The 15,087-nt window shown below is 35.5% G+C and overlaps 1 protein-coding gene across 2 annotated transcripts in view; it reads right to left on the bottom strand.

Annotated features, from left to right (window-relative positions):
- Nucleotides 1–15,087, bottom strand: part of LOC121729406 — a 45,424-nt gene that overhangs the window by 17,828 nt on the left and 12,509 nt on the right. For both annotated transcript variants that reach the window (XM_042117913.1, XM_042117914.1), the window contains exons 3-6: nucleotides 6,949–7,095; nucleotides 6,352–6,540; nucleotides 4,601–4,751; nucleotides 2,321–2,452 (exon numbers count right to left, since the gene is read on the bottom strand). In XM_042117913.1, the coding sequence (XP_041973847.1) occupies nucleotides 2,321–2,452; nucleotides 4,601–4,751; nucleotides 6,352–6,540; nucleotides 6,949–7,095 (619 nt within the window). The remainder of the gene's footprint in view (nucleotides 1–2,320; nucleotides 2,453–4,600; nucleotides 4,752–6,351; nucleotides 6,541–6,948; nucleotides 7,096–15,087) is intronic.

Raw genomic sequence — 15,087 nt, 5'->3', positions numbered from 1 at the left:
ATTATTTATTATTATTATTTATTACATATTATTATTTTATTTGATTATTTAAATTAAATAAATTCATCTCAGAGAAACCAAATACATATTGGGCAATTTATTGATGGTATACGAAAAGACTCTAAGTATTATTGTGCTTTATTAAAAAAACCTAATGATGTAAAAAATTCAAGAAGTTCAACACATTCAATTGAAATAAATCAAAGAATATGAAACGAGCAAACGGATCACCAGATGGAAAGCAACTTCCGTCGCCCATGGATACTCGCAACATCAGAAGAGCTGCAGTTGCGTTGCCATCCTTTTAAGAGGGAATAGGGTTATAGGGCAGGGGAGAGTAGGGAAGAGAATAGGGTAGGAGATTGGGCGGTGGGCCTCCGGTAAACTCACTCACTCGAGGGCACTTTTGAGATTGACAGCTCCCGGACCATAAGTACATTTATATTCTTTTTGATAATTTAAAATTAATTATATAGTGTTAGGTTAATGTTAAAGTTATATGTGTAATCAAGCTGTGATTCTATTGTTAGAAGTCTGATAGTATATAATATATTTTTTTGATTTTGAAAGAAATGACATAATATCTTTATACAAAATATTTTTTTATTTCTTCTTGTTACCACTTTTCTATACGCCAGTATAAATAAGTGATTAGACTAAAAATATTTAATAAAATTCATGGTACGAATCCATCCATACCAAAAAAGAATTCGTCGTTTCATACCACTCCAAGCACCGCGGTACGAAACAGGCAATTCAAAAACAGTACTTCGCTGTTTCATACCGCAGTATGAAAAATAAGTGGTATGAAACGGGAAGGACCCGTAGGGGATTGGGCCTCCGGTAAACTCATTCACTCGGCGAAACACAGCGCAAGCGCTGTTTCACGCCGGTTTTCTGTGAGAACGTGGTATTTCTCCGCTCGAGCCGGCCCATTCATGCCGAAGCATGGCTCTCCCACGTATAAAAAATTGCTAAACATCCAAATCACTTTACCGTAAAAATGATAAAAGGAAACAGTTTATTAAGTTAACTGATCCTTGTGCTAGCTCTTACGCCTAGTTATGTCCCTAGCCAGGACTAACTAAAGGTACCATAACTTCACCAGTAGAATAAGTGTGGATCATGATGAAGCGAGGAAATGTTAATTAAAACAGAACTGAAACGAAGTACATTAAGAAGCGGAATTTACTAAAGTAATTAAAAAACAGTCTTCAAACACAAGATTTAAAAACATAATTCGACTACAGTTCTGAAGACAAGTTCTTGGAGGGAAATTTTCAAGTTAAATCATATTTCTGCAGCAATAAATTTAAAGTAAAATGTTGGGTGGGATCAAAATCTTGTCCAAATAAGTTGGTTGCTTTGAAACTTTTGTGAGGTATGCAATATGCATGGAACATTTTGGAACATTTTATTCGAACGTGCCACGGGCATTTCTTTGTGTCTTCTGTACAATTCGTGCATGCATTAGTGGATTTAAACTTTACCTCGATTCTAGTTTGCAACTTCGTTCTTTATTCGATCCCGACCATTTCCTACAAAATACTGTTTTTGATTTAATTGTGTGGTGTAATATTATATCCGTTTGAAATTTCTTTCATATAAAACATTTTTACTTTACAAAATTTACACTTCCAGTGTTATCAAGATATTGTCTGTTACTATGGTTTAAGATATAATCTAAATATCGAGGCACAGATTTTATCCCAATTTTGACTTTTTATTTTATGAAGTTTTGTGGCTCGATTCGGCTTAAGAGGGCGACTAACCCCGAAAATCAAACATCGTCCTCTCTTCACACGCACGCTCGTCTTTCATAATATGCCAGGTGAAAAGGGACGACGCGGATTCATCGCCAAATTAGTTTTTTCTCAACAACTCGATAAATATACAACATTTTAAAAATCCGCCAGGTCGATCTCTCAATGATAGAATTTTATACAATGTGTTAAAATATTAACTTAGTTCAATGCACGGTTATGGCAATAAATAAAAAATTCGTGAAAATTAGATGCATCTTTGTGATTTTTTTCTATCGAGAAAATTTTAAAATATCATAACATTTTAAACTTTCGCGTTGCATTATTTTTTATTATTAAAAAGTTTCATTTAAAGTATCATGTTTTTGCTCAGATTGAATTTTCGCAAATATAATGTAGTATCTAATTTTAGAAAATAAAACAATTCGGGGCTTATTTACAAGTATAAAAATGAATTATAAAATAGACACTTTAGGGTTAGTCGCCCTCTTAAATTTGAAACCTGTTGCTACATTAAAAGGTGGCTGGAAAATCTTCAATAATATTTAAAGTCTCACTTGCTTAGTAGGTTTGGGTAGGACTCCATGGTGCGTGCTGGCTCGCTGGGTATGAAAGAGCCAGCGACGGCCGGACCCAGCGGTGTCTCAAACTCTCGCGCTAGTATCTGTACCTTTTTGATCTCTGATAGCCTGAAATTAAAATCCATACTAAGGGCCTGTTTCACCACTTCCTGATAAGTGCCGAATAGGCTATTCACCAGTTAACTTGACAGATCAAGTATGGAGAATCTGTCAAAAAAGTTGTGAATAGCCTATTAGGCACTTTATCAGGAAGTGGTGAAACAGACCCTTAATATTATAAATGCGAGAGTCTATCTGTCTGCCTGTTACCTCTTCACGCCCAAACCGCTGAACCAATTTTGTTGAAATTTGGTATGGAGATACTTTGAGTCCCGGAAAAATTTCGGGTTCCAGCGCGGTAAACGAATCTTTAAGGTCACGCCGCGTTAAAGTAAAAAATCGTTTTGGATATGTTTTACATCGCTTGTTTTCTATGAGAGGCCGGGCCGGCCTCTCATCGAAAACAAGAAATGGAACAGCAAGAAATGGAAAGACAAACGACAAAATGGTTTTTGTCGCGTAATTTAAAAACCATAAATATATTTCATAATATAAGCTATGGGCAAATTATTATAGTGTATGCTTAAAGTAATCTATGTACAAATTTTGGAAGCTTAAATCACTCTCCTCTGTTGGCAAAATTAGAATCCCTGTTTTTATAGAGGTATTTTTGATTAATTTATTATTTTATGTTATAAAAGTTGACCAATCGTGTTATGCTATGGATAAGTCAAAGATAAAAACATGATGAATACTGAGAATGAACTTTAATTTCTTAGCTTTAGTCATTTGTTGAGAAAAATCGATATCGCTGCAGAAATTTAATTATCAAGGCGTCACCTTAAACATTCATTTGTTATGAAGTGCAAGAAACCTTCCTTTTTAACACAACCGTGTCTAAAGCCAAACTTTAAAAAGTTCAAGATTTAAGCTTTTGTTTGGGGCTTAAGCTTTGTTCAGCTTTGAAATTCTTAGCTGCTTACAAGTACTGGCACAGTTCATAATAAATGAATGCAGCTGCAACTGAGATCTCCATGCTTGTAAATTGTTGAACGTGTTGAGTTCAGGAAAGGCAAATGTTATTATTAAAAGACTTCGATAAATTGCTTCCAATCAGAGACAATAAATAAAATATGAGTGTTAGGTACATCTGAAACAAAATCTTACCGACTGCACCAGATGCAGGTTATGTACAATACAACGGCTGGTTTGATTATTTTACTATTTCAAATGCTATATCTGAATAATTATGACAACTGTAAATACAATGCAATTTAATTTTCTCACTTAATTTAAAGCAAGTCATTCTCCAACTAAGCATTAATTAGTAATATTACCCTAGGGGTTTAGAGCTATATTTAGGTTACTACCTACGTAAATACACAAGGCTATTTACCTTGTGAGATTTGCTTTCCCATATTTGCAGAAAATCAATCTCGCGTGATCTTGCCCTTTTTCGTCCGAGAGCAATCTCGTTAAAAAGCCGAAATTTCGTAAGAATAAGATTGTATCATTTGTATCCCCTACCTTCCTCATCATTAGCTAATGTAAACATAAACGATTCTTTGAATCGAATAATCAAATCTGTCAACAAAATCAACCCGCAGACCGTAAAAACTTCAAAGTATTCCGTAACCCGCAAATAGTTGTCGATATTCCGGTGAATAGTTTGATGAATTACAAATATTTGGCCTCGGTTTATGTGAAGGGTTAGAATCCGCTTCTAGTAGCGAGCTTACAAAGAGAATTTACTTGTAGTTTGAATATTGATGTGATTTATTGGTATTAAAATGATATTCTGTCTATCGTTTACAAGATCTAGAAACAGCCAATTATAGAATTAGTATTCATTGACCCATAATAATATGAGTCCAATTATAATTTAGGTATATTTTGCTTGCAATAACAAAGTCTGCATTACAAAAAACATCAAGTCCTTAATATTATGTTACGCATCGGATGATTCTAAGAGTGTCTGACAAATTATGAAACATACTTATTTATATTATGCTCACTTCAGAATGAGAACTTATTGCATAGAGAAGAGAAACGATGCTAAAAGACGTGAAATTGTGTCTGTCTGTATAAATGTAGCATTTACAACATTAGCATAGTATATTTTGACGCGAACGAATTCGAAATTAACAGCTCGCTTTTATGGATTAGTACACGAATGCTTAACAGCGTCCATATAAGCGATAGTTCTGTGATACTCACTGTCGGTTCTGCAAGCAAGTCATCATGTTCTTTGATGTGGGGCTGCAGCCGAGACTCTGTGCTACCTGCAGCGTGTACTGCGCGGGATCGCGCGTCATCGCCCAGTCTGACAACGCGGAACCCGACATGAGGATCGCGCGGTGGAATAGACCTGAAAGTGTTGAGGGTATAATTATTGTAGGATCTCGGGAATCTTGTATTATTTAAGAGTACATAGTTGTTGTCTTCATACCGTGGAAAATAAGAATTAAGGGGCGTAAGCCCGAGTATAAAATGTTTCAATTGTATAGAGTCAGTCCCAATTTAGAGTTAAAGAGGTACGGATGTAGACGTGACCTCAGACGTGTAGTTAAGACGGAGGCAACTTATGCCCATTGTAATTTGTATGTTGTTGTAAGTGAATACACTGGTGATCGATCCGACTTCGTTACCTTCACCCAACATCTTCATAGTATCAACAATCACCTACACTGATATTACATTATTATGATGTTTATACTTATTCACAATTAAGCGTGGTAATTATGAAATACTGGTTTCCTCACAATATTATTACCTAAATAAAAAGTAAAGTTTATAATAATTATTTGATATAGTTACATTTGATAATACGTTTTAGCAATGCTCAATTATTTCATCAGTACTAAATATTATCATTTATTGGTATACTTATTTTATCTAACGAAAAAAGCTTTGAATTCGTATTTAGTGACAGACAGCGCCATCTCTTATTTTAGCACGGAAACATTTTATGTTTTTTCACCACCTAATAAGTGCTGGATAACCTATCAACAACTTATTTGACAGATAGAAGTGGTGGATAGTCTAGACTCTGTTTCATCACTTACTGATAAGTGCCGGATAGGCTTTCCATAACTTATTTGACAGATAGAGTGTGGAATATCTGTCAGATAAGTTGTAGAAAGTCTATTCGGCACTTATCAGTAAGTGGTGAAACAGGCCCTAAAAGTTTTAATAATTATTTTTAAATATTATTTTTAAATTATTAAAAAAAAAAATAATTAACAACACTTTAATGATAGAATGTAGCTAGAACGCTTTTTAAGGTCTGTCCATTGTGTCCGAGTACAATAAAATCGCTAAAAGCCGAGTTTTGTGAGGGCTCGCGTCGTTTTTCTGGATGGTAATAATCTTTAACACTAGAAAGACCGGAGCGGTCAAATGACCGCATTTTCGTTTTTAATTTGCGATATTTTTGTTACCGTTGCGTGAAATTCGTTTTCCTCTCGTGACATTTAATACTTTTCAATTGTTTAAATTGAGATAACGTGTTTTTAATAATTGCTCAACAAAAATAAGTTTTATATAACAACCTACCTAGAAAGACCGCAGCGGTCAAGCGGACCGCTTGAATAAAATTTCTAAAGAAAGTGGGTTTTTCTTGGCAGTTTTATTTTTATTTTAATTAATTTATTACTACTATGTTTTGTTTGTGTATTTTATTTGAAATTTGATTTAAAATTTATAAAAAAACTCGACTGAAATAGACTTGACTATGACTCATAGGACAAAAGTGGAATAAATACTTTTACTTACATAAATCGTCTAAAATTTCACATTTTTATATGTAAAATAAAGGTAATATATTTATAAATATAGTATGTGCACAAATAAAACCTTTTGCCTTGCCTGTTTTGATATTGTAACGTATTTCAAATAAAGTTGTGGAATATACTAGGGCTCGCTTCGCTCGCCCCGGATACTACTACAATAAATATCTACCCTCATACCATTAGATATCGGCGATAGCATCAAGTAGTTGACACAGGCCGCGCCAGTTCCCTGGCCCATGATGGTCACGGAGTGTGGATCCCCGTTCAAATCCTCAATGTTGTCCTTGATCCACTGTAACGCCGCCAGCTGGTCCAGCAAGCCGTTGTTGCCGTACACATGCTCAGTGAGACTGGGCTTCATGAAGCCTGGAATAAAAAAAGTTGCTTTGCGATTTCAGGTCATAAAACAAAATGTACAGACGAATAAAAAAAGTATTTTTTGAAAGCCGGTAAAAATAATCAACTAGTTTTTACACGCTGCTCCGCCAAAATGTAACCTTAGTTCATTTTCCATATTATTGCCTTCTGTAATAGGGCCGAATCACACCGAAATGGCCGCTCGCTGCCATTTCGGTGTGATTTGAGCAATTGCTGTCACTTATGATCAAAATGAATAATATAATATTGTAAGTAAGTCAAAGATAACATGAAACAAACTAACTAAACTTTCCTCTTAAAAATACATAGTCTGGAAATTGGAAAATTGATGGTGCTCTTTCAGTTTGAATCTGACAAAGCGCCATCTAACATTGTGCTGGTAAACGAATTACTCACCAAGAATACCAAGACGAAAGTTGACTGTGATAACCATCACGTTGCCGTAGGAGGCCAGTATTCTGCCGTCGTACGGGTTGCCAGAGCTCCACTCAAAAGAGTCTCCATGAATGAACACCAAGACCGGAAATTTCTTGGATTTTTGTTCTAACAAGAAAAAATAATTTTATTTTTACATTTATACATTCGAGTACACCTCAAATTAGTTTTTTTTAAGTCGGAGAGCCCACCAAATAATTTACAAATTGCCTAATAGATGGCACTGGTAAATAGATGGCAGGGTTTTGTGAGAAACCGTGAAAAGCGACATCTATACTGCAAAATAGGAACTATATTATATAAAACTGCGTTTGATAAGCTACCGTATCTTTTTCTTAGATGTCTCACAGTAATAATAATAAGTCATAGTTTCAATATTTATATTATACTTGAAGCCTGAAGGTTTTAAACTCAAGCTAGTCTTGTCTACAAAACTTTTCCTATGCCTTAAAAAATAAAAGCTTAGTTTTATTTAAGGTCACCGAATCCGAAAATACAAACCAAATTTTGAAAATATTGTTGATATCAAAATAATATAATATGACTGCAATTGGGTAATCAAGATAATATACCTTGATTTTAATTCCAAAATAATGAAAATATTCAGATTCTAAACGCTAGTTTATGGATAGTCTGCACATCCTAAAAACTTATATAAAAATGTCAAAAAGCATGAAATTATCTTAAATTAAATAAATTATATTTTGATCGAGTGATAATATTTAAAGTTTATATGTAAAGTAAGAGGCAAAATAACGTTAAAATAAGAAATTTAAAAACAACCCCCGCTTCAAAAATTTTAAGTAGATCAAAGTAAAATTTTTCAGCACTGAGCGGGCTGATGATGATGATTTTTAAATGAGAACACGCTCAATAATGTCAGCTTAAAAAAACTAGATCAATTCCCCGTTTGGATGTTACGATGCCACGGACAGACACACACACACAGACAAACAAACAGGCAGACATGTCAAACTTATAGTCTTATAACACCCCTTTTTTGTCGGAGTTTAAAAAAAACTTCATTTAATCGTGATTACGTTTAGAATTTTTTTACTAACTTTCTTTACAAACTCTACAGTTTGCGGCACAGACGAAATGACGGCCTACTCCAAGTGCCGTTACAAGTATAAGGTAATCAATTGAATTAACTGAATCCCAATCTCTACAGTTATCAAATTACCGAAGTTAGCGCTGAAGGGTGAAGATTGACGTGTTATTTTGGTTAACTCGGAATGCGAAGTTAAGAAAATCAAAGGCAAATTTAGGACGCGTTCAGGAAAAAGTAGCATAATACCTTTACAGGAAAGTTTAGTACCTATGGGGACTTAAGATATCACAAGTGTTTTAGGCCCGTATTTTTGGTTAGTACTTAAGAGGATTCCACACCGCCGTTTTTCCATACAAACGCTGTCCCCTGTTTCCTTCCTGGATAATGCCGGTAGAGTTATGATTTTTTCCCTGAATATCTATGGCCACTATTAGCATGTCCCCATGTTTTCTTTTTTTTCATAATTTTATTATTAAAAAAGATAAGAACGTCCAAAAACCCAAAAAAATGGCAAGATTTTCCTCTGTGTTCAAACACCTAGAAAACAAAACTGGCTAAAATATACAAAAAAAGTAAAACATAGGAACACAGCTCAAGCCTTTATTTAATTTTTAATGAAAAAAGTACTTAAATCGGTTAAGTTTTGGAGAAGGAATCAGCGGACAACGAATCGAAGATTTTCTGTTCTTTTATGAGAACTTTTGTCGTGTTGTCTCTATCGCGCTCTGCGGTGGGAGACTTGAGATTGGTGAGACAGCAATACATTTTAAAAACCTATTTTCAATTTCTCTCGCCCCTGGTGTATCCTCTTAAGATGCGACCCGGTCTCAAGACGCGGTTCGACTCTGTGATTGGTCCAAATTTTGACAGCCAACCAATCACAGAGCCTGAACCGTGTCTTGAGACCAAAATGCATCTTGAGTACTGACCAAAAATACGGACCTAAGTGCATTATCCATACTAACCTTGTACTATTATCTATTCTGTGCTAATACCAGAGCTAATACTAATGCGAAAGTGTGTCTGACTGTCTGTTACCTCTTTAGACCGAACAGCCAAACCGCTGAACAAATTTTGCTGAAATTTCGTATAGAGGTAGTTTGAGTCCCAAAAAAGGACATAGGATAGGTCTTTTCGACTTTTTATCCCGACAAAATGTACGGTTTTCGCGTGATAAGCGATTTTTGGCGCAACGGAGTTGCGGACGTCATTGTAGTAAGTAATGTATATTTTGGTAAGTCTGTATCCATGCTAAAAGTGTGGTCAATTGTACCAACATTGATGTTGTTTTAGGGGCTATCACAAAATAAATAAAAACTCAAATTTTGAGATTTGTAATCTAAGAGAAGCTTCTTTATGATTTTGAAGAACTTTAAGTTATAATAATAATTAATAATATAATAAGTAACCCATTATATTTTGAGCACGACGTTATTAAACTAAGGAGGAGTTAATGATTGTTCTACTTAGTCTTTTTATGTAATATAGTGTACAATATCATAACAACAAAAACTACAAAAAATCTACAAAAAATACTACTAAAACTAAACTCTTTGACAACACTAGGTACAACAATATAACAATAAAATAAACTAGGAAGAGAAACTTAAAATTGGAAGTAGGCCAGTGGCAAATTCCATCTACATCAGTTTTTTGAAATCAATAAGACAGGTCTTTGCTCTGTCCTAGGCGGCGCCAAAAAATAATTGATGTGTTATTTAAAATTACCCGACTGTGATATAAGAAGAGTTATGTATGCGAAAGTGTGTATGTCTGACCAATGATATAATAATAAAAAACTCAAACCCTCAACTATTCCCTTCCCTTCCCTTCCCTTCCCTCCCGTATAACCCTATTCCCTCTTAAAAGGCCGGCAACGCACCTGCAGCTCTTCTGATGCTGCGAGTGTCCATGGGCGACGGAAGTAGCTTTCCATTAGGTGACCCGTTTGCTCGTTATTTAATAAAAAAAAGCATTTTAAGTGTGAAGAGGTAACAGACAGACCGATAAACAGACGGACAGACAGACACACTTTCGCATTCGTAATATTAGTATGGATGTGGTCACCCTCATAGGCATTAATCAGGTACCAGTTACCAACGTAATTATGAATTCCTTTCCACGCTTCAAATTGGGCCAAATTGGTGGCAAAATGCCAGTGATATTGGCTTTGTGAGCTGTGGCCGCTATATTGAAAAATCGTACTAGAAAACCGCGGTAACTAGCTGTTGCCAGCGACTGTTATTCGACTATACCGGTAAGAGGGGTGATGCTCTTGGAGTGTATTGATTAGTAGCTTATACGTTGCAGACAATACGCGGAGAAACCATTCATTTTTCCCACCAAAAAAACATATTTTTTGGTGTGAATGAAATGAAATAAGGGGGCAAACGAGCAAACGGGTTTCCTGATGGAAAGAAACTACCATCGCCAATGGACACTCGCAACATCAGAAGAGCTGCAGGTGCGTTGCCGGCCTTTTAAGAGGGAACACTCTATTTTCTTGAAGGTTTGCAGCTCGTATAGGTCCGGAAATACTGCCGGTGACAGTTTGTTCCAGGTTTTACAGTGCGCGGCATATAAATAAGTGGTAATGCTTTGTTTAGAGTTGTATGTATGTGTCCTTTGTATACAGTCCAGTCGTCAAAGTTCAGGTTTAAGGGTTAATAGAAAGAGATAGACAGACACACTTTAGGATTTACAATATTAGTAAGGATTGTCTCTTTCTGTTTTTTTCTGTCCGCTCGTTCGGTCACTAAAAGTGGGAATGATTGCCCTCGAGTCACGACGAATGGCCCACAAACCTCGTAAGATCACTAATAACCATCAAAGACCGCATCAAAGCGACCAGCGGAAACACTTCCCCGTAATTCCGGAATGTTTTTCCCGTGATTCCGTACACGATTCTGCTGATTCCGGAATTCTGGGAATTGGGAAAAACCGTGGACTTAGAGGATTCGACGAAACACCTTCACGTCTGACTTTAGACCGTGAGGCCCAGGAAGTACAAAGTTGATGAATTATCATTAAGCAATGTTGGCCTGGAGACCTCAGCTAAAAGGACTCAGAATAGCTCCATTTAAAGGAGGGTTTGTAGTCTAAAATTATCCTAAGACTAGCCTTGGACACACAACAAAATCTTATATTGACATACAGGCTGAATTTCCCAGTCCAAAACTTTGACACAACGGGAACCGAACTCACGACTCAGTCAAGAGTCAAAACTAAGCTTCACCAATCTGCAAACTGCAACTTTGTCTGCACAGAACCACATAAAACCATACTTTGTAAAGGCTTTAAGAGAGCGACTAACCCCAAAAATCAAACATCGTCCTTCTCTCTTCACACTCATATGCCAGGTGAAAAAGAACGACGCGGATTCATCGCCAAATTAGTTTTTTCTCAATTACTCGATAAATATACAACATTTTAAAAATCCGCTAGGTCGATCTCTCAATGATAGAATTTTATACAATGTGTTAAAATATTAACTTAGTTCAATGCACGGTTATAGCAATAAATGAAAAATTCGTGAAATTTAGATGCATCTTTGTGATTTTTTTCTATCGAGAAAACTTTGAGATATCGTGTTTTTGCTCAGATCGAATTCTCGGAAATATAATGTAGTATCTAATTTTAGAAAATGAAACAATTCGGGGCTTATTTTCAAGTATAAAAATGAATTATAAAATCGACACTTTAGGGTTAGTCGCCCCCCGTGAAGAGTTGACAGACACTTTTAACCCTCAGTTTACCCGGTAGATTTTTAGTACGTAATTTACCTCCTGTGGACCCAGGGACACACTCATATTGAAATGTCTCTAAAACTATAATTAAACGCTTTTACAGTATTGTAATCAGCTTTATTGTCAAAACAGGTCTTAACAATCTAATTATTACACATAATTAAAAGTGAACACTTTTATAGGAACTAAAAATCAAAATCACAGAACTTTTCATATAAAATAACAAGTGTCAACTTCTGACTTGAAAATCACAACCTTCTTGTAAGTTTACTAAATATTTAACATATAAACTTATAAAATGTATTTTAAAAAACATAAAAGAACATTAATTAAATGTTTATATCTTAACAAAAAAAAAACGTGCAGGGGTCAATGATTGGTCTTTTCGACGCAGCTCGAATATATCTTTTTGGTGGAGCTAACAGGCAGACTGGCTTTGAACAGCTGTGACACAGGTATGCAGTCCTCCCTACAAAGACGCCAAGGGCAAAGATGACAAACTTTCCTCTCGTTTTTGGTCATCTTTTATGGCTTCAGAAGGCAAAAGATCTTGAATTATGTCCGATATGATGGCGAATATTACATTCTTCGTCAGAATCACTTTTATCGAGATTTCGTAGCCAATGCCAAAGTCAAGCCAAAACAACTGACTTTGCATTATCATCCTGGAAGACATTAATTATTGTTAGAAGCCATTTTGTACACTAAAAAGAAAAGAAAATCATATAAAAAATACTGCTAAAACAAAAACAGTTACATACTTACCCCGCTGTGGTCCCATGGACACACTTGGAGATAGTACAAAGTACCGAACCAAGCCGCGTGCCGACACGTCTACTCGCCACCGCGTTTGGCGCGAAAAATAATGAAGTTACTGAGCCGCACGACACCAACGGAACAAACCGAAAAAAGTTACGAGCTCAAAATAGTGGCCAGTGTGTCCCACGGACCAAGGAGGTAAATTACGGGTTAAGATATTATTATTTTGTGTTTGTGAATTTCAATTCTATGAATTTCTAAATTTGTATTTAGATTTTTGTAAAATCCATTTAATCTTATCATATTTTTGGGTATTTAGACTTACAATTCCATATTTTGTCGACATTTATATTCTCAATTCCCTTAACATTGTAATTATTTCCGTCCTTTATCCTTGTTCGCACATCTGTTTCACTCAGTCTAAAAATATGCCGTATGAAAATTGTTTTCGTAGTAGGAAAATATTGTTCTAATTATTGACAATCTCTGTGGCTCAGTGGTGAGCGCGTTGGTAGCTCAAGCCGGGGGTCGCGGGTTCGAATCCCGCCGGCGGAACAAAAAGTTTTCAAAGTTCCTGGGTCATGGATGTGTATTAAATATGTTTATCATATAATAAAAATCTTAAATATAATATGTATTGTATTAAAGTATTAAATATATTTCGGTTGCCTGGTACCTGTAACACAAGTCCTTCGGGTACTTACCATGGGGCCAGACTAACGTGGTGTGAAGCGTCCATAGATATTATTATATTTTATTACTAGCTGTTGCCCGCGACTTCGTCCGCGTAGACTTCAGTTTATAGCGCGCGATGGAAACGGAAACGCGCGACGAAAATTGGTGTCAAAAGCTTTTATAAAAAAAACCCTGGTACCCCTTAAATCAATACAGCTGTGCAGTGTGCACACAATAAGTATTTCATTTTTTTATTTTATGCCAAATTTTAAAGCTTATTTAGCCCTCCAATTACACAACTTTACCCATAAACTATTTATCATTGATAGGTTTAAGGTTACGTCACTGCACAGATAAAGTACTGAGTTATTTAATACCGTAGAATAGATATAACAATCGAAAAAAATCGAAACTTAAGTGTAAGATGATATCACGTCTTATAGAAAGACTTTTGCGTTATATTTCTTATAGAAAGCGTTAGCGCGATGTAGAAGACGCACGGCGCCATCTATTATGAATTTTTGGAACTAACTTAATTTGAACAAATTTACGCATTTTCACCCCCTTACAACCTTTTTTTCCAGTAAAAAAGTAGCCTATGTCCTTTCTCAGGCTTTAGACTATCTGTATACAAAATTTCATTACAATCGGTTCGGTAGTTTTGGCGTTTGGCGTGAAAGCGAGACTGACAGACAGACAGTCAGACAGAGATACTTTCGCATTTATAATATTAGAATAGATTATGTGCACACTGCACAGCTGTTTTTGGGTATTTTGATTAATTAAGGGCCGCGCTACACCGGAATGGCAGCGGCGAGGCGAGCACTTTCAGCGCTGCCATTCCGGTGTAGCGCGGCCCTAAGAGGGGTACCACTTAACAGGGTTTTAAAAAGTTTTTAAATTTGACACAAATTTTGTTGACACCGCGCGCTATAAACTAAAGTCCACGCGGACGAAGTCGCGGGTAGCAGCTAGTTATGAATAAAAACAATATATAATAAAGTAGGTATGATTAGTTCTGTTACAATAATGAAGTAAAAAATAAAACGCCATCTGTTTTCATATATTAGAATTAAAATGTTGATTGCATTGATATATTTTCTGGATGGAATATAGGCCATAGATTAAGTATTAAGTATAGATGTAGTCATCGCGTGGCCATTTTGTGCTTATTTTCATACAATTAGTGTGCGTTTATTTTCTTGAATATTTCTATTTGTCGATTATTTCGAAGCACATTATGATACAGGAAAGAAAGTCAATTAGTTCATGATATCGATTAACTATAGTTCATATGTTGAGAATCCGTAAACACAGTACACATAAAAAGCTATGCAATTTTTATAGCCAAATTATTAATTGATGTGACATTTTTAGAACTAATGCCTTATATAGCACAAATAAGGGATTAATAAACTTATAAAATATCTTTTTAGCTTACAAAAATACCGATTGAAAAGCCCAAAAAACGTTATTCAAAACTTACGTATTTAATGTAAAATCCACGTGTTTGAGGCATTCTTTGACCATTCTTATGGTTTATTATTTAGCGAAACCACAAAACTCAACAATATCTAGCATTAAATGTTCACTAAAAACCTTTATTAACACTTATATTACATGAAATATGCCGACCGACTTCTTTGTTATGTCCTAGTAAGTAGGACATAACATTACACGCTTTTGACGCTTATACACCGATATAAGGCTCTCTCCAGTCTATAGTACCTCAATGAAATAGGCCAACACGGTACACTCGAACTCCTTTATTTTAGAGCGCCTTCTGTTGTCAACTTGTCACATATATTAGAAATGCAGTAGGAGTTCTATAAGATAAGATAGATTGATTATTACTATACCAAGTGATAA

The sequence above is a fragment of the Aricia agestis genome, chromosome 8, assembly GCF_905147365.1.
Source record: "Aricia agestis chromosome 8, ilAriAges1.1, whole genome shotgun sequence".
In the NCBI taxonomy this organism is placed as follows: domain Eukaryota; kingdom Metazoa; phylum Arthropoda; class Insecta; order Lepidoptera; family Lycaenidae; genus Aricia; species Aricia agestis.
The sequence above is the reverse complement of the archived record's forward strand: the minus strand, read 5'-3'. Positions and strand labels throughout refer to the sequence as shown.